The sequence below is a fragment of the Prinia subflava genome, chromosome 24 (genome assembly GCF_021018805.1).
Source record: "Prinia subflava isolate CZ2003 ecotype Zambia chromosome 24, Cam_Psub_1.2, whole genome shotgun sequence".
NCBI classification, from domain to species: Eukaryota; Metazoa; Chordata; class Aves; order Passeriformes; family Cisticolidae; genus Prinia; species Prinia subflava.
The window spans coordinates 5,859,693-5,877,308 of NC_086270.1; the positions used below are offsets into that span (position 1 = coordinate 5,859,693).

Sequence of the window (17,616 nt, forward strand, 5' to 3'; positions counted from 1 at the left end):
GAAAAACCCGAGGTTGGAGGCAAAGGCAGTGGAAACAGCAGAAAAGCGAAAATTTGGGAGTGTTGGGATTGCCACTGGTCTGGTTTAGACAGCTTGAACACAGAAGGAGGAACAGAAGTTGTTTCACTGTCAGAAAGCCACAGTCACAGGTTTGATGTCATTGAACAGAGTCAGAGTCACAGACTATCCTGATTTAAAAGGAATCACCAGAGTCCTTTGCTGGAGTCTGTAGCTGTTCCCACCTAATCCAGCAGTGCCACACATGCTTGGGCACATCCCCATCTAAATTCCTTGGAGGGCAGCTCTCTCAGCTTAGTCAGGAATCACAAAATGGAATCACTTTGGGGTCAGTGAGTCCCACGTGTGACTGATCAACCAGCCCAGAGTGCTGAGTGCCGTGTCCAGGAATTCCTTGGACACCTCCAGGGATGTGGATTCCAAACTTCCCTGGGCAGTTTCAAGTCCTGAACATGATAAAACAGGATCATCAAGGTTGGAGCAGCCCTCCAAGGCCTTCAAGTCCAACCTGTGACCAGTCTCTCCCAGAGCACTGAGTGCCACATGTTCATTCCTTGAACATCTCCAGGGATGGGGACTCTAAACCTCCCTGGTTCCAATGTCTGAACACCCAGTGAGGAAATCCTGCCTAGAAATTCTTAGAAATCTCACCTCAAGATCCTGCTTAGCTGAATGTCAGACCTCCCTCGTGATGGAACAGAACTCAGGGATCCAGTGTCACATCCCTGTGTCCCCATGAGGCCCTGTTCCCATATCCCATCCATTCCTGTTCCCTCATCCCCATCCATGCCCTGTTCCCTCATCCCATCCATTCCTGTTCCCTTATCCCTGCCCTGTTCCCTCATCCCATCCATTCCTGTTCCCTCATCCCATCCATTCCCATTCTCTCATCCCATCCATTCCCATTCCCTCATCCCATCCATTCCTGTTCCCTCATCCCATCCATTCCCATTCCCTCATCCCATCCATTCCTGTTCCCTCATCCCATCCATTCCCATTCCCTCATCCCATCCATTCCCATTCCCTCATCCCATCCATTCCTGTTCCCTCATCTCATCCATTCCCGTTCCCTCATCCCATCCACTCCTGTTCCCTCATCCCATCCATTCCCATTCCCCATCCCATCCATTCCCATTCCCCATCCCATCCATTCCCGTTCCCTCATCCCATCCACTCCTGTTCCCTCATCCCATCCATTCCCGTTCCCTCACCCCATCCATTCCCATTCCCTCACCCCATCCATGCCCCGTTCCCTCACCCCATCCCTTCCTGTTCCCTGTTCCCAGGGGGGCTGACGAACGGCAGCGGTCGTTACATCTCGGCGGCGCCGGGCGCGGAGGCCAAGTACCGCAGCGCCAGCAGCGCCTCCAGCCTGTTCAGCCCCAGCAGCACGCTGTTCCCGTCGTCGCGCCTGCGCTACGGCATGTCCGACGTGATGCCCTCGGGCCGCAGCCGCCTGCTCGAGGACTTCCGCAACAACCGCTACCCCAACCTGCAGCTGCGCGAGATCGCCGGGCACATCATGGAGTTCTCCCAGGATCAGCACGGCTCCAGGTGGGCGGGGAGCCCGGGCATGGCTGCTCCAGAAGGGGGAGCAGCGGTTGGGTGTTGGGTTGTGTTTTGTTGGTTGTGTGTTGGGTTGTGTTCTGTTCGTTGTGTTTTGTGGTTGTGTTTTGGGTTGCGTTTTGTTGGTTGTGTTTTGGGTTGTGTTTTGTTGGTTGTGTTTTGCAGTTGTGTTTTGGGGTTGTGTTTTGGGTTGCGTTTTGGGTTGTGTTTTGCAGTTGTGTTTTGGGGTTGTGTTTTGGGTTGCGTTTTGGGTTGTGTTTTGGAGTTGTGTTTTGGGTTGTGTTTTGTTGGTTGCATTTCGTAGTTGAGTTTCACGGTTGGGTTTTGTGTCACTTCCCAAAGCTGAGGCAGACCAGGGGATAAGCGGGAAAAGCCAAGCCAGTGCCACACTCAGAATCCCCAGGGATTGTCCAGTCCAATCCCTGGCCCTGCCCAGACACAACAGTTCCACCCTGTGCATGCCCAGGAGCGTTGTCCAAGGTTGAGGACAAGTGCTGCCAGCAGGAATTCCTCGTCCAGGAGGAGCTTCCCTGCGTTGTGCTTTGCTCACTTATCCCCTGGCACAGCTCCACTCATTGTAAAAGCCAGCTGGACAGAAGATCTGCTGCGTTATTCCACTGAGCTCTGCTCTGCTTGGAATGAGGATTCCAACATGTGGCCGTGGACCTCATGGCTGTGGCCACCCTGACCTTTCAGATGGATGGATAAAACATCTGTGTTTGCAAGAGCTTTGGAGGTTGTGGCTGAAATGTCTTAAATTTGAGTATTTACCCTGTAATAGCACACTCAGGTTAATGGAAGTGCTTCATCTTCACGGCATAACAGGATTTTTCACGGTGGTTCCTGGAATACACGGGTGAGGCTTTGGGAAGGGGTTGAACGGACAGATGTGCCCGTGGCATCACTCCAAGGTCTGTGTTTCAGGTTTATTCAGCTGAAACTGGAGCGTGCCACCCCAGCAGAGCGTCAGCTGGTGTTCAACGAGATCCTGCAGGCAGCCTATCAGCTCATGGTGGATGTGTTTGGGAATTACGTCATCCAGAAGTTCTTCGAGGTGAGTCTGCCCTCCCCTGCAAGCCTTCCCGGGGTTCTGCTGGCCTGAGGAGTTGGATGAGCCTGGGAAGCCCTGCCTCGAGGCTAAAATCATGGATAACTGTCACCACTGCCACCATCCTCCCCACAGGCTGTTGGATCCTTCCTGATGGGGTGACTGGGGGGTGGGACTCAGATTCCAAAAAGTAACACTTGGAAGCAAAATGTATCAGGATAAACAGCAAGGCGTGCAGGAGATGTACATGTCCAGTGGAAAGTGGAAGGGATTGGAGTGAACTGAGCCTTAAGGTCCCTTGCAGCCCAAAGCGCTGTGGCATTCTGTGAGGTACAGATCCAGCAAAGCTTGTCCAGGATGCTGAGCTGTGCTCCTGGAGTTAGGAACAAGGGAGAAGCTTCTCCAGCTACAGCAGCTGCTGGATGAGTGTTGTGTCCCTCCACGCCTCCCTCTTGATGCTGGTCTGGTCCTTCACCAGGTGTTCTGGTGCTTCTGCCCAGTAACTGGGAATCAGAATCACAGAATCTCCTGGGCTGGAAGGGGCCCACTAGGATCAAATCCAACCCCTGGCCTGCCCAGACATCCCAAGAACCCCACCCTGTGCATGCCTGAGGTATTGTCCCAGCACTGCTGGAGCTCTGGCAGCCCTGGGGCTGTGACCTGTCCAGGGCTGGTGGCCTGGCAGGTGTCACCCTGGTGGCCCCAGCCCCTTTGGGCTGTGCCAGGCACACACAGAACACATCTGGCCGTGCCAGTTCACCCCTTTCCCTTGGGGTTGGTCTTTCATCCTTCCCAGTGGGCAGCTCCTGTCCCTGGGTGGGAGGGCAGTGCCAGTGGCAGGGCAGGGCTTTGTCCTTGCAGTGAGTGTTTCTCCTGTCGCAGTTTGGCAGCCTGGAGCAGAAGCTGGCGCTGGCAGAGCGCATCCGTGGGCACGTGCTGTCGCTGGCGCTGCAGATGTACGGCTGCAGGGTGATCCAGAAGGCCCTGGAGTTCATCCCCCCAGACCAGCAGGTAATTGTAAGTTTCAATTTTAACTTTCTTCTTGATGTTTGACGTTCCTGAGCTGTCCCCTCCTGTCCCTCTTGTGCCTGGTGTTCCCTTGGTTTGGTTCCTGGCATGTTTGTGGTGCTCCTTGTGCATGACAAATCTGTGCCACCGTCCTTGGTTGTCATTGTCACCTCCTTGTTCCCCTTCCCTGGCCATGGGGCCACTTCTCTGTTAATTCACTGGAAGCAGATCATGAGTGTAGGGAAAACTGAGAATGAGGGTGAATTAAAAGAGATTTTTAAATCCCTTGAAGGAAGAGTTTTGCCTTTAATATTCACCGAGTTATTGCTATGTGGGTCAACATCCTGCGCTCCTGCAGGGAGATGGATGAGGAGCTCCTCGTTCTGGCTTTGGAGAGATGTGGCTGATAGCCCCACTCAGAGCTCATTAATAAAGCACTTCCTCAAGGGTTTTAGGAACAATGAATTGAGAGCAAAAATACGCTGAGCAGGCTGGCTTGGGAAGGGTTGGGAATGGTTGTAACAGGAATCTCAATGTGGGTTATGAAATTAAAAATATGAAAGAGACTTTAGGAGTGGTCCTTCCCTTCAGGCTGAGCCTGAGCCAAGTGTGTCAGCAGGGCACTGCCTGGGCTCCAGCACTGCTGCTCCAAGGATTTACTGTCTTCTCCAGAGTGCCATTTTTGAGTACTCAGTGCTCCCCAAATTCCTGGGTTTGATTGAGGTATAAAACTAAGCTCACCCAGCTCTTGTCAGAGCATTAAAATGCCCCAGTGTGTCATTTCTGCTTGTCAGTGAGACTTCCACCCTGCACGTGGTGTACATCAGTCATGTCTAAACTTCATTAATTCCTTAATTATCACTAGTGTAAAATCCCAGCAGGTTCTGGGTCCAGAGCTGACCCTGTTTTAGTGACAGGTGACCCTGATACCCAAAGAATTTGTGAACTTTGTGCGTTTTAGATTTGCTTCTCTTTGAGGGGAGCAGAGAGGAAGATGGGGAATGCACGGAAAAGCTGTGACTCAGTTAGGATTCCTTTAATTTGGATTCTTGGAAGAGGATGCTCACCAAGAAGGAGAGCTTCATCTTCCTAGAATCCCAGGGTGGTTTGGGTTGGAGTGGAGCTCAGAGCTGCTGTTCCAGGGACCCTCCCACCAGGCCAGGCTGCTAACGGGATGTCAGAGCAGGATTTTCCCTGCTGGTTTCTGTCCCCAGCAAAGCCTCATCTCCTGGCCCTCGGAGCACCCCTCACTCCTGTGCCATTCCTGCCCAGGCCAGCTGTGCCAGCTGTGCCAGCTGTGAGCCAGGGATGCTGGTGGTGCTTTCTGTTTGTGCTCTGTGCTCCGTAGAACGAGATGGTTCGCGAGCTGGACGGGCACGTGCTCAAGTGCGTCAAGGACCAGAACGGGAACCACGTGGTGCAGAAGTGCATCGAGTGTGTGCAGCCTCAGTCCCTGCAGTTCATCATCGACGCCTTCAAGGGACAGGTGAGGCCCTGCCCAGCTCCTGCTCCCTGCTTGCAACAGCCTCACAGTGGCTGGGACTTCAACTCTTGGGAATTCGTGATTTTAGCAACCATCGCTTGCAAGGCTGATGCAGCCACGTGAGAGTTCAGAACTCCTTGGTCACGTCCCTGTTACAATTTCTGGGCAGATCTGTCCGAGTAAAAGCTCCTTCAACGGGTCTGTTCTCCTGGAATATTGAGTATTTTTGAGTGATGAGGGAAAACAAGGCTCTCCCTAACCCATCTTCCCAGTGAAGGTGGTGAGCAGTTTTGTGCTGCTGAGGTACCTTAGTCATGTCTAAACTTCATTCATTCCTTAATTAATCTCCTCACTTGTGTAAAATCCCTGCAAGTTCTGAGCCCAGAGCTGATCCCTTTCTAGTGACTGGTGACCCTGATAACCCAAAGAATTTTGGGTGAACTTTGTGCATTTTAGATTTGTTTCTATTTGAGGGGAGCAGAGAGGAAAATGGGGATGCGCAGGAAAGCAGAGTTTCATTATGATCCCTGTCTGTGCAGGTGCCTTAGGGGAATGCTGAATGCTGATCCCCAAGGGCCTCAGAGCAGGGAAAAAGTGGGAGTTGCATCTAGAAAAGGGCAATTGTCCTTGGCTCTCTTAGTTTTTTGCATTTTTATTGGTGTCATCTCCTGAATTGATGTCACGGGTATCAGTTGTGTCTGGCTTTACTCTGCCTGCCTCAGCCCCGCTGCTTTTTGGGTGTTCCCAACCTCAGTGTAATTGGCTTTGTGAGGGGCACTTGGAAGTCTTGAGGACTTATCCCGGGATGTGAGAACAGCCAGGGGCTCTTACAACAGGACCGAGGAGTTGGGAGTCCTGGGAAAGTGGGGATTGGGTTGGTTGAGTCAAAACAAGCAGGGTTCTGGCTGGAAATTTGCTCCTGGTTAGAGTTTAGGCTTGGATTTTCCACTGGGAGTTTGGGAGCTTAGCTGATGGCACTGACATTTCCTTGACCAGTTGTCCCAATTTTATCTAAACCTTCACATGGCAGATTAAACTCAGCACCTCCAGATGATTTTTCTGCAGTTAATTGCACTCCAAGCCATTTCCCTGAAGGGTTTACTCACCAGTTATTAAAAATGTGTGACTGTTGATTTAAACTTCAGTGCTTGCATTTGCTGCTGTTGTTAAATCAAAGCCAGCAAACATGACTTTGTGCTTCAGACAGAAAACGGAGCAGCAATAACAAAATGTGTCATGTTCTCACCCACAGATCTGCTAATCCATTAGAAATGAGAAAGATTCTTTGTTGTCACTTCTCCTAAGCACTGTTAAGGCTTTTAAACAAATCCAAACAGTTGACAAAAATCCTTTGCTAGGCATTTTTAACTTTTCTGGCTCATAGCATTTCTTAAATAGCTCAAAATCCATGCTGGAAAGCAATGTGCTGGAATTATTTGGGAAGAATAACCAAGCTTCCAGCAATGCTTGGGGATTTTTTATGAATCAAGAGGTTTTATAATTTATTTTTCATAGATGAGGAAGCTGAGGCCTCCCTCCCAGGTAGGGATGGGATCCCGGTGAGTGTTTCCAGCAGGTGCTGCCTGGAGCTGGCATTCCCTGCACGAATCCTGGCAGGTTTCTGGGATTCCCAAGGACTAATGGGAATCTGCCTGTCCTTTGTCCCCAGGTGTTTGCTCTGTCCACGCACCCGTACGGCTGCCGGGTGATCCAGAGGATCCTGGAGCACTGCCTGCCCGAGCAGACCCTGCCCATCCTGGAGGAGCTGCACCAGCACACGGAGCAGCTGGTGCAGGTCGGTGTGCACGGGGCTGGAGTGTCCCCAGGTCACTGCTGAGCCCTGTGGGAGCGTTCCCACCTGGAAAAGGGATGGGAATGGGCACAGCAGGCAGGAATTTCAGCAGCACCGCCTGCTTTGGCCATGGGTACAAGTCCAGGGGGTGCCAGGGGTGTTGTCACCTCCCTTTCTGAGGAGGCCCCATGTCTTGGTGCTTCTCCCCAGTGCAGGGAAGAGCAGGAGGGATGCCAGGAGCTGGGTACTCCAAGGAAAAGGAGGTGTCAAGTCACTGGAATTCTTAAAAAGAGTTGGTTCTATGCTCACCCCCCTCCTGGCTGCCTTCCCTCCTCCCTGCAGTCCTTGGGAGAAGCTGGTGTGCCAGGGTTCTACACAGATCCTGCTCTGGGGGCCTGTGGATAAAACAGCAAACCCACTCCTGGTCCAGTTCCCAAATTCCCACTCAGGCCCCAAGGCACAGACTGGGGTGAAATCTGATCAGGTCCAGTTCCCAAGTCCTGTGTGCTCAGCGCTGGGAGGTGGGAGGAGGTTGGGTGTGGGCATCAGGCCATGCCTCTGGTACCCTGAACTGGAACATAAATATCCTGTGGTCTGAAAATTCCCAAATTCAGAACAGTGTCCTGTAGCCAGAGCCATGGTACACCCCTCCAGGACATGGGAGTTGGTAGGTTTGAACCTGGAGAGAGGGGGGGAAAATGGGAATAAGCAGAATATTGACATTTCCTGTGCAAGGACATAATTTTGAGTTCTATAAATAATATAATTTCTACAAAAATGCATCATTTAACCACCTGCTACCACCCTAGAATGCACATTTTTGCAGAAATAGAAAGTATTGAGCTGATTTGTACAGTAAATATTAGAATTAATCTTCAGTTAAACTTTTAACTCTGAATGCACTTTGGGAATCAGTTTGCTGGGAATGCTTCTAGTCCACTTATCCACCTTTTGTGCCCCCCTGCTGCTGCCTCCCCACCAGGATCAGTATGGGAATTACGTTATCCAGCACGTCCTGGAGCACGGCCGGCCCGAGGACAAGAGCAAGATCGTGGCAGAGATCAGAGGCAACGTGCTCGTATTGAGTCAACATAAATTTGCCAGGTAGGAATTCCTTCCTTAAATTCTCCCTCTGGGAGCATGGACACATGGAAGAGCTGCAGAAGGTGTAGGGGTGGTGAAAATTACTTTTACTTCATTAAAAAATGTTATTTAGAGTAGTTATTAGCTGGGGTGTGTCAGCCAGTCTGTCATGGAGGAGGATGGAGATGTGGAAGAGCTCTGATCCAAGCTCCTGAGTTTAACCAGGAATCCTCATGTGTTTTGGTTTATCTGGTTTATTTTCCTGGGGTTTAAGTTGTCACTACCCCTTGGATAATAAGAACATTCACAGTGCTGTGTCCAGCCACGGGGGGATTTGGGAAATCAGTGCAGCAACAAATCCATCCTGCTTTTCCCAGAGGAATTTCCACTCACAGCGTCATTCCCAGCTTTTTGCTGTGTCCCTTTCGAGTCACACCTGAGGAACCCTCCAAGGGGAGCTGCAGCAGTCCCTGGTGCTGCTGAGGCACACGTGGGTGAAGCAGAATGCAGGGATTTGTGGGTGTGAGGACAGAGCAGTGCTTCCCACCTGTGTGAATCCCTGCTGGAGGCTCAAATTCCCCTTTCCTCTGATGAGAACACCCATGGACATGAGGGAAGTGGAACAGTAATGAGAACTAGGAGAGCGTGGTATTCACGTTGTTATTTCAGGTTCCTCCTCCCTGCTCTGCCTGGCTCTTTTTTTCCAACCTTCTTTCCAGCTGGAGCATTAATTAGTGGAGGGTCCCCCGAGCGGACCAAACCCACTGGGTGATGCTGTGAGTCAGGCAGGGCTGTGGGATGAGCCCAGCACAGCTCTCAGTCCCCTTTCATGTACCCTACTTCTGGCTCTCCAGAGAGCTCAGGCTGCTCATTAAGATATTCAGGAATTTTGGGAATCCTCTGCTTGGCTGAGATTTTTCATTCCTGAGTGAGCATTTCCTTGTTGTTCTAACCTTGGATGTCCATTCCCACCGTGTTCCAGAGTGGAGAAAATCAAAACAACTTCTTGTTGTGAGAGTGGACACTGACCTGAACTGTTCCAGTTCCCAAACTCCCACTGAGATCCCAAATCCTGTTTGACATTGCTGAGCTCTGCCAGCACAAATCCCCTGCCCTTGTAGCAGCACCTGAGATCTTCTTAGGGTTGGATGAAAAGCTCTGAGGAGACATTCTGTGCTCAGTTCCCTGCTCCATTCCCGGGTCCCTGCTCCATTCCTAGTTCCCATTCCCAGCTCCCTGCTCCCATTCCCAGCTCCCTGCTCCATTCCCAGTTCCCTGCTCCCGTTCCCGGTTCCCATTCCCAGCTCCCATTCCCAGCTCCCATTCCCAGTTCCCATTTCCCAGCTCCCATTTCCAAGTTCCCATTTCCAAGTTCTCATTCTCAGCTCCATTCCCAGCTCCCATTTCCCAGTTCCCATTTCCCAGCTCCCATTCCCAGTTCCCATTTCCCAGCTCCCATTCCCAGCTCCCATTCCCAGTTCCCATTTTCCAGCTCCCATTCCCAGTTCCCATTTCCCAGTTCCCATTTCCCAGCTCCCATTCCCAGCTCCCATTTCCCAGTTCCCATTTCCCAGCTCCCATTCCCAGTTCCCATTTCCCAGCTCCCATTCCCAGCTCCCATTCCCAGTTCCCATTTTCCAGCTCCCATTCCCAGTTCCCATTTCCCAGTTCCCATTTCCCAGTTCCCATTTCCCAGCTCCCATTCCCAGTTCCCATTTCCCAGCTCCCATTCCCAGTTCCCATTTCCCAGCTCCCATTCCCAGCTCGCATTCCCAGTTCCCATTTCCCAGTTCCCATTTCCCAGTTCCCATTTCCCAGCTCCCATTCCCAGTTCCCATTTCTCAGCTCCCATTCCCAGTTCCCATTTCCCAGCTCCCATTCCCAGCTCCCATTCCCAGTTCCCATTTTCCAGCTCCCATTCCCAGTTCCCATTTCCCAGTTCCCATTTCCCAGTTCCCATTTCCCAGTTCCCATTTCCCAGCTCCCATTCCCAGCTCCCATTCCCAGTTCCCATTTCCCAGCTCCCATTCCCAGCTCCCATTCCCAGTTCCCATTTCCCAGCTCCCATTCCCAGTTCCCATTTCCCAGCTCCCATTCCCAGCTCCCATTTCCCAGTTCCCATTTCCCAGCTCCCATTCCCAGTTCCCATTTCCCAGCTCCCATTCCCAGCCCCCATTCCCAGTCCCTGCTGACGGCCGCCCTGCCCTTGCAGCAACGTGGTGGAGAAGTGTGTGACGCACGCGTCGCGCACGGAGCGCGCCATGCTCATCGACGAGGTGTGCACCATGAACGACGGCCCCCACAGTGCCTTATACACCATGATGAAGGACCAGTACGCCAACTACGTGGTGCAGAAGATGATCGACGTGGCAGAGCCCGCCCAGAGGAAGATCGTCATGCACAAGGTGAGTGCTGCTGGCTGCCATGCTGGTGTGGAGGGGAATGAGGCCGAGGGGTGAGTGATGGCAGAGGGGCTGGAGCGTTTCTGTAGCTGAAAGAGGGAAATCACGGAATGGTTCGGGGTGGGAAGGACTCAAAACTCATCCTGTTCCACCCCAGAGACACCTGCCACTGTGCCAGGGTCCCCCAAGCCCCATCCAGCCTGGCCTTGGGCACTGCCAGGGATCCAGGGGCAGCCACAGCTGCTCTGGCAATTCCAGCCCAGCCCCTGCCCACCCTGCCAGGGAACAATTCCTGCCCAATCTCCCAGCCAGCCCTGCCCTCTGGCACTGGAAGCCATTCCCTGGCTCCTGTCCCTCCAGCCCTTGTCCCCAGTCCCTCTGCAGCTCTCCTGGAGCCCCTTCAGGCCCTGCCAGGGGCTCTGAGCTCTCCCTGGAGCCTTCTCCTCTCCAGGGGAGCACCCCCAGCTCTCCCAGCCTGGCTCCAGAGGGGCTCCAGCCCTGCAGCAGCTCCGTGGATTCCTCTGGACTCTCTCCAGCAGCTCCAGGTCCTGCTGGTGTTGGGGGCCCAGGGAACAGTTCCTTCCCAATCTCCCATCTGCTCTGTCCGAGTGAAGCCATTTCCCCTTTCCTGTCACTCCATTCCCTTGTCACAAATCCCTCTCCAGCTTTCTGGAGAGCTGCGGAGCTGCTGCTGGGGCTGAGCTGCAGCTGCCTGCTGGCAGCAGTGCCCGTGTCCCAGTGACCCAGATATGCACGGAGCAGGCGCCACTCTCCTGCCAGCGCTGCGCCGGGGACACGGCAGGAGCCACCCAGGCCTCGGCTGTGTCCCCTAGCTGTGTCCCCCATCTCTGTCCCTCTGTGTCCCTCTGGCTCTGTGGGCAGTGTTCCTGCTGGTTGTGTCCCTGTGGGCTGTGCCCCCTCTGCCTGTGTGCCTCTGTGTCCCCCTGTCCATGTGCTGCCTGTGTCCCCCTGGCTGTGTCCCTGCAAACCATCCCTGTGTCCCTGCAGGCTGTGTCCCTGTGGCAGTGTCCCTTTGGCCATGCCCCTCTCTGTCCCTGTGGGCTCTGTCCCCCTGCCTGTGGCCCTCTCAGTCCCTGTGACTGTCCCTGTGTCCCTCTCCCTGTAGCTGTGTCCCTCAGGCTGTGTCCCACCATGTCCCTGTGGCCCTGTCTCTCTGCCTGTGTCCCTGCTGGCTGTGTCCCCCTGCCTGTGTCTGCTGGATCTGTCCTTGTGGCTGTCCCCCTCTGCCTGTGTCCCTCTGCTTGTGTCCTGTGTCCCTCTGCCCATGTCCCTGTGTCCTGTGTCCCGCTGCCTGTGGCTGCCAGCCCCTCCTGTCCCTCCATGTCCCTCCCAAGGCCACTGGCCCCCTCTGAGCCCACGGCCATTAATCAAATCCTGTTTCTCACTTTTAAATGAGTTTGATGTGACACTTCCCAGAATCCAGGGATCACGAGGCTGGAAAATCCCTCCAGTGCCACCAAGTCCAGCCTGTGCCCAGTCCCTCCCTCACCCTGAGTGCCACCTCCAGGGATGGGCACTCCAAACCTCCCTGGGCAGTTCCAAGGCCTGAGCACCCTTTCCATGAAAAAAACCCTCCTGATACCCTAAACTTCCATGGTTTAGCATTACCCTGCAGTGTCTGAATGCACAACCATCCCAGGAGTTTGTATTATCCAAAATTAAGACATTTGGAATGAAATCTGCCTTGCTGCCATCCCCAGGGCCCTGTGCCTGCTGCTCCAAGGACAGGGAGCTCTGGAAACAGGGAATATCTTCATTTTCCTGCTTTTGAAGGTCATATTTGCAGGGCTTTAGAATGGCAGTGGATGGAGAATAACAGGCTTTAAATGGGAGCTGGGACTGTGAGGGGATTTTAATTTTCCTCAGTGACGTTTTTTGGGGTTACTTGATGAAAAATCCCAGATACAGCCAGAGAAACAAAATCCTGACTAACCCAGGCATGGAAAAGCTGAGATTTATTTATTTTGAATACTATCAGGTATTCAAATGCTAATAAAGCATTTTTATTATTATATTTAAGCATCTTTGACTAAACCTGACTGATTTTCTGTAAGAAATGGGAATTTGTGTGAGGGAGCTGCTTTGACCTCCACATGCATGGAATCAACACAAGCAGCTGGAATAATCCTCAGGGATGTTAATTTTTAGGTTTAGGAGCCACTCAGAGTCATTCTTTTAACCCCAAATCTGTTTTAATCCACAAGAAATGCTAAAGATAATTAAATAAAGATACCTGACAAGGGATACACCAAATTTATCTGTGGCAGAAGGGCCCTGGATTTGTTAATCCATAACAGAGAGTTGTGTATTGAAAAAAAAAATTCCACCAAATTATTGTTTCTGACATTCCTTACTTTTTTTTTCCCCGTGGAGCAAAGCCTTTGGAATAAAATGCAAATTAGATTATCAGTGGGGCTGTCAAAAATAGCTCAGGGTTGACAGCTAAATGGGCCTGAGTGAATGTGATTTCAGCTGTGATCCCAGGCTGCAGGAAAGCCTGGAAAAATGGAGCCAGGGGCTGTGGGAATGGCTGGGGATTGTGGAAAACAGCAGGTTGGGATGGGGTTAAAATGGGATTTATTTAGTTTTTATTTTAAAATATGAAACTGAAAAATGATTTTAACAGTTTTGTCAGTAAAGGGGAGAAAGGAAAGAGATGAGGCTGGACAGAGAAGGAATGGTTGGAATTGGGAGTTTCACTGCTCCTTTTGCTGGGCACAGGGATCATTCCTGCTGGGAATGGGGAGCCAGGCCTGGGTTTGTGCTTTTGGAATGTGAGGGGCTGTGGGCTGAGCCAGGAGCACTTTGGGATGGGTTCCCTGGCTATGGTCAGTGAGGGGGTGCTGGACATCCACAGGCTGCTCCCTCTTGGAGAGGAGAAAATGGTAAAATCATGGCAAAATCATGGAATCCTGGAATGGTTTGGGTTGGAGAACCCTTAAATCCCACCCAGAATCACCCGTGCCATGGCAGGGCCCCCTCCCCCTGTCCCAGGCTGCTCCAGCCCCAGTGTCCAGCCTGGCCTTGGCCACTGCCAGGGATCCAGGGGCAGCCACAGCTGCTCTGGCAATTCCAGCCCAGCCCCTGCCCACCCTCACAGCCAGGAATTCCTGCCCAGTATCCCATCTAACCCATCCCAGGGAGTGTGAATCCATTTGATTCAAAGCCCCAGTGCTTGCCTTGTGCAAAATCCCGCTGGGAATTGGGGAACACCGCCTCAAATCCCAGGAATTGTGCAGTGCCAGCAAGGAGCATCGGCTCTGCGGGTGTGTGACCCCGAGCTCAGGGGGGATGGGTGTAACCACAGCCACGTTCCTAAATCCACACTTTTCCTGATTTTTCCTGACTTTTCCCGTGTACTGGTTTTAATGCAAAACCAGTGAGACTGTCAGAAATACAGTCTAATAGGAGAGAAAGTAGAATAGAATAAAATGAAGGGGAAGGGGAAGGAGAGGCAGAGGAATAGTACAGAATAGCACTGACAGAGTCAGAACACAGCCTGACACCCTGTTAGTTAGGGTGGTGGCAGCAGTCCAGAGGAAGCGATTCTTGTTGAAGCAGTGATCCTGTAGAAAGCTCTGGCAGCTCTTGTCCTCTGGGAATCCAGTGGGTCAGGCCCCTGTGCTGTCCCAAATCCCGGATTATATCCAGGTGGGAATGCCTGGCTCCTCCCCCTGGGCAGAGCATCTCCCAACGGGCTGAAATCATTCCATGAGTGCTGCAGGGGTTCCTTGATTGCCCATTGAACAGAGAGAGCTCCAGAGGAGTTACCTGTGAGCCAGGGCAAGGCCTTGGTGGCCCATGAACAGGAGATATCCGGAGGGAGGGCAAGGGAAACACTGCCCCAGCTGGTTCCAGCAGCTCCTGAGGGTGGTGACAGGACACACACTGTGGGCACATCTCACACTGTAACCCAGGACACCCTGCTCTTTGTGGGGACGGGGACAGGACACACACTGTGGGCACATCTCACACTGTAACCCAGGACACCCTGCTCTTTGTGGGGACGGGGACAGGACACACTCTGGGCACACCTTCCACTGTAACCCAGGACACTCTGCACTTTGTGGGGACGGTGACAGGACACACACTGTGGGCACATCTCACACTGTAACCTGGGACACCCTGCTCTTTGTGGGGACGGTGACAGGACACACACTCTGGGCACACCTTCCACTGTAACCCTGCCTTGCTGCCTCCCTGCAGATCCGGCCGCACATCGCCACGCTGCGCAAGTACACCTACGGCAAGCACATCCTGGCCAAGCTGGAGAAGTACTACATGAAAAATGGGGTGGATTTGGGGCCCATCTGCGGCCCCCCCAACGGCATCATCTGAGCAGGGCCCGGCCCCGGAGCCGCTCCAGGATCCCAGGAACCCATCCCAGGAATCCACCCCAGGAATCCACCCCAGGAATCCACCCCACGATCCACCCACACCACCCGCCACGGTTGCTAAAAAAAACCACACAAACAAGCAAAACCCACAAAAAACAAACAAAGAAAAGCAGAAAAAAAAAATCCAACAAAAAAAAAGATAAGCCTTTGTAAATTTCTTTAATTTTATTATGCATAACATGTACTAATTATTTTTTTTAATTAACTAATTGCCCTGCTGTTTTACTGGTGTATAGAATTCTTGTACATAGGTCTCAGATGTACATGGAAGGCCACATTTTTGTTCACTGTTGTATCTATATTCCGAATGTGGAGACTTTCAGGGTGGTTGGTTTGAAGACAACAAACAAACAAAACAGGGAAAAAAAACCCCATTTTTAATTCATCATTTTTTGCAAATACCTTTTTTTGGGTTTTTTTTAACCTCCTTTTAGCCCAGAAATCAGCGAGAAGTTGGGATTTTAGTTCAGTGGCACCACTGGTAAAAACACTGAAAAGAGAAAAATTCAGCTTGCTAAAGTTTGGTTTTAAACAAAGACACCAAAACTCTGGTTTTGGGACTTTTTAACGGCTTTATTTCTATTTTATTTGTGACTCTGACGTGCTGAAGGAGGGAGCTTAGCTGGCGTTTTGAGCAAACACCCAGAGATGATTTTAAAGCAGAGATTTTTGGGATTTTTTATGCCCACTCCTCTGTTCACCTGGAGAGACACAATTTGATTATTTAGCATGAGGAAAAACAAAAAAAAAATCCAACTCGGCTTTGGTCTTGCTTCTATAAATATATAGTGTATACTTGGTGTAGACTTTACATATATAAAAATTTGTAGTATTTTCTTGTTTTGATGTCTGATCTGTATCTATAATGTACCCTAGTAGTGGAACATACTTCTGACTGTACAATTGTACATTTGTAAACCTCTGTAATGTAAATGTGGAGAAGTTTGAATCGACATAAAACCCGTTTTTTGGTAAGAAAACAGGAAAAAAAAAAGAATTTAGCAAAACCTGTGCATTTCAGTGTATATTCACACCTTTTATGGTCGTAGCATATAGTGTTGTATATTGTAAATTGTAATTTCAACCAGAAGTAAATTTTTTCTTTTGAAGGAAATGTTCTCTTTATACAGCCTAGTTAATGTTTAAAAACAAAAAAGGAAGAAAAATAAACTGCTTGGTTTTATTTGTCACCTAGTTGGACGGTAGAGATCCTTTCTAAATGTTCTACAGACCTGATTCAGTTCCAAATAGTGTTTTTTTGAATCTTACAAAGTAATGTTTTGCTTCTTTTGTGACAGTAAGAAACAAAAAGTGCAAAAGTACAGCCCCCCCCTAGTTTTCCTTACAATCAGAGCCCCTTTTCACCTTGTAAAGTGTGAATCACCTCCCCCTTTTTTGTACAGAAGATGAACTGTATTTTGCATTTTGTCTACTTGTAAGTGAATGTAACATACTGTCAATTTTCCTCGTTTGAATATAGAATTGTAACACTACACGGTGTACATTTACAGAGCCTTGTGTATATTTCCAATGAACTTTTTTGCAAGCACACTTGTAACCATATGTGTATAATTAACAAACCTGTGTATGCTTCTGCCTGGGCGACTATTTTTTGTAACTCTTGTGTAGATTGTCTCTAAACAACGTGTGATCTTTATTTTGAAAAATACAGAACTTTGGAATCTGGCTCCGGGTTTCATGGAATCATTGGTTGGAGTTTGGAGCTTCAGTCCGTGGGCAGGACACAGGGAAGGGCTGGAGCTGAGCTGTTCATGGAATAATTGGAGTTTGGAGCTGCACTGGGACCAGGACACAGAAGGATTTGAAGCTGTGCTTTTCATGGAGTAATTTGGAGTTTGGAGCTTCAGTCCAGGACCAGGACACGGGAATGGGCTGAAGCTCTGTTTTTCATAGAATTGGAGTTTGGAGCTGCAGTGTGGGACCAGGACACAGGGAAAGGTTGGAGCTGAGCTGTTCATGGAATAATTGGAGTTGAGAGTTTTTGCTGTGGGACCAGGACACGGGGAAGGATTTGAAGCTGTGCTTTTCAAGGAATTAGTTGGAGTTTGGAGCTTCGGTCCAGGGACAGGACACAGGGAAAGGTTGGAGCTGTGCTGTTCATGGAATTCTAGTTGGAGTTTGGAGCCCGAGTCCAGTGGCGGGACACAGGGAAGGATTTGAAGCTGTGCTGTTCATGGAATTATTTGGAGTTTGGGGCTTCAGTCCAGGGGCAGGACACAGGAGGGGTTGGAGCTGTGTTTTTCATGGGATAGTTGGAGTTTGGAGCTTCACTGTGGGACCAGGACAGGAAGGGCTGGAGCTCTGCTTTTCATGGAATAATTGGAGCTTCAGTCCGGAGGCAGGAGCAGGGCAGGGGGAAGGGCTGGAGCTGTGCTGGAGGGTTGGGATGGGGATCAGGGAAAGGAGTGTTTAATGGCTTTATTTCTGTTCTCTTTGTGAGTTTGACCTGCTGAAGAAGGGAGCCGAGCTGGCGTTTTTTGGCGGGGAGAAAACACCCGGAGATGATTTTAATGTGAGGGATTGGGGGCCCATCCTGAGCAGGCTCCCCAGGGCGCAGGGATGGGGGGTTCTCCTGAGACCCCCCTGCAGTTGCCCCGGCTCTAGAGCCCCCAAAATCAAGGATTTGGAGCTGCTGGAGAGCCCAGAGGAGGCCCTGAAGCTGCTGCAGGGCTGCAGCCCCTCTGGAGCCAGGCTGGGAGAGCAGGGGGTGCTCCCCTGGAGAGGAGAAGGCTCCAGGGAGAGCTCAGAGCCCCTGGCAGGGCCTGAAGGGGCTCCAG

The 17,616-nt window shown here is 51.2% G+C and overlaps 1 protein-coding gene across 6 annotated transcripts in view; it reads left to right on the forward strand.

Annotated features, from left to right (window-relative positions):
- The window catches only part of PUM1 (pumilio RNA binding family member 1), an 86,186-nt gene extending 69,682 nt beyond the window's left edge, over positions 1–16,504 (forward strand). For 3 of the 6 annotated variants that reach the window (XM_063419152.1, XM_063419153.1, XM_063419154.1), the window contains exons 15-22: positions 1,305–1,572; positions 2,509–2,638; positions 3,515–3,649; positions 4,989–5,126; positions 6,793–6,918; positions 7,898–8,019; positions 10,211–10,403; positions 14,628–16,504. In XM_063419152.1, coding sequence (XP_063275222.1) covers positions 1,305–1,572; positions 2,509–2,638; positions 3,515–3,649; positions 4,989–5,126; positions 6,793–6,918; positions 7,898–8,019; positions 10,211–10,403; positions 14,628–14,759 — 1,244 coding nt within the window. In that variant the 3' untranslated portion in view covers positions 14,760–16,504. The remainder of the gene's footprint in view (positions 1–1,304; positions 1,573–2,508; positions 2,639–3,514; positions 3,650–4,988; positions 5,127–6,792; positions 6,919–7,897; positions 8,020–10,210; positions 10,404–14,627) is intronic. The other 3 variants (XM_063419155.1, XM_063419156.1, XM_063419157.1) reach the window with 1 other exon arrangement.
- Positions 16,505–17,616: the final 1,112 nt, after the last annotated feature.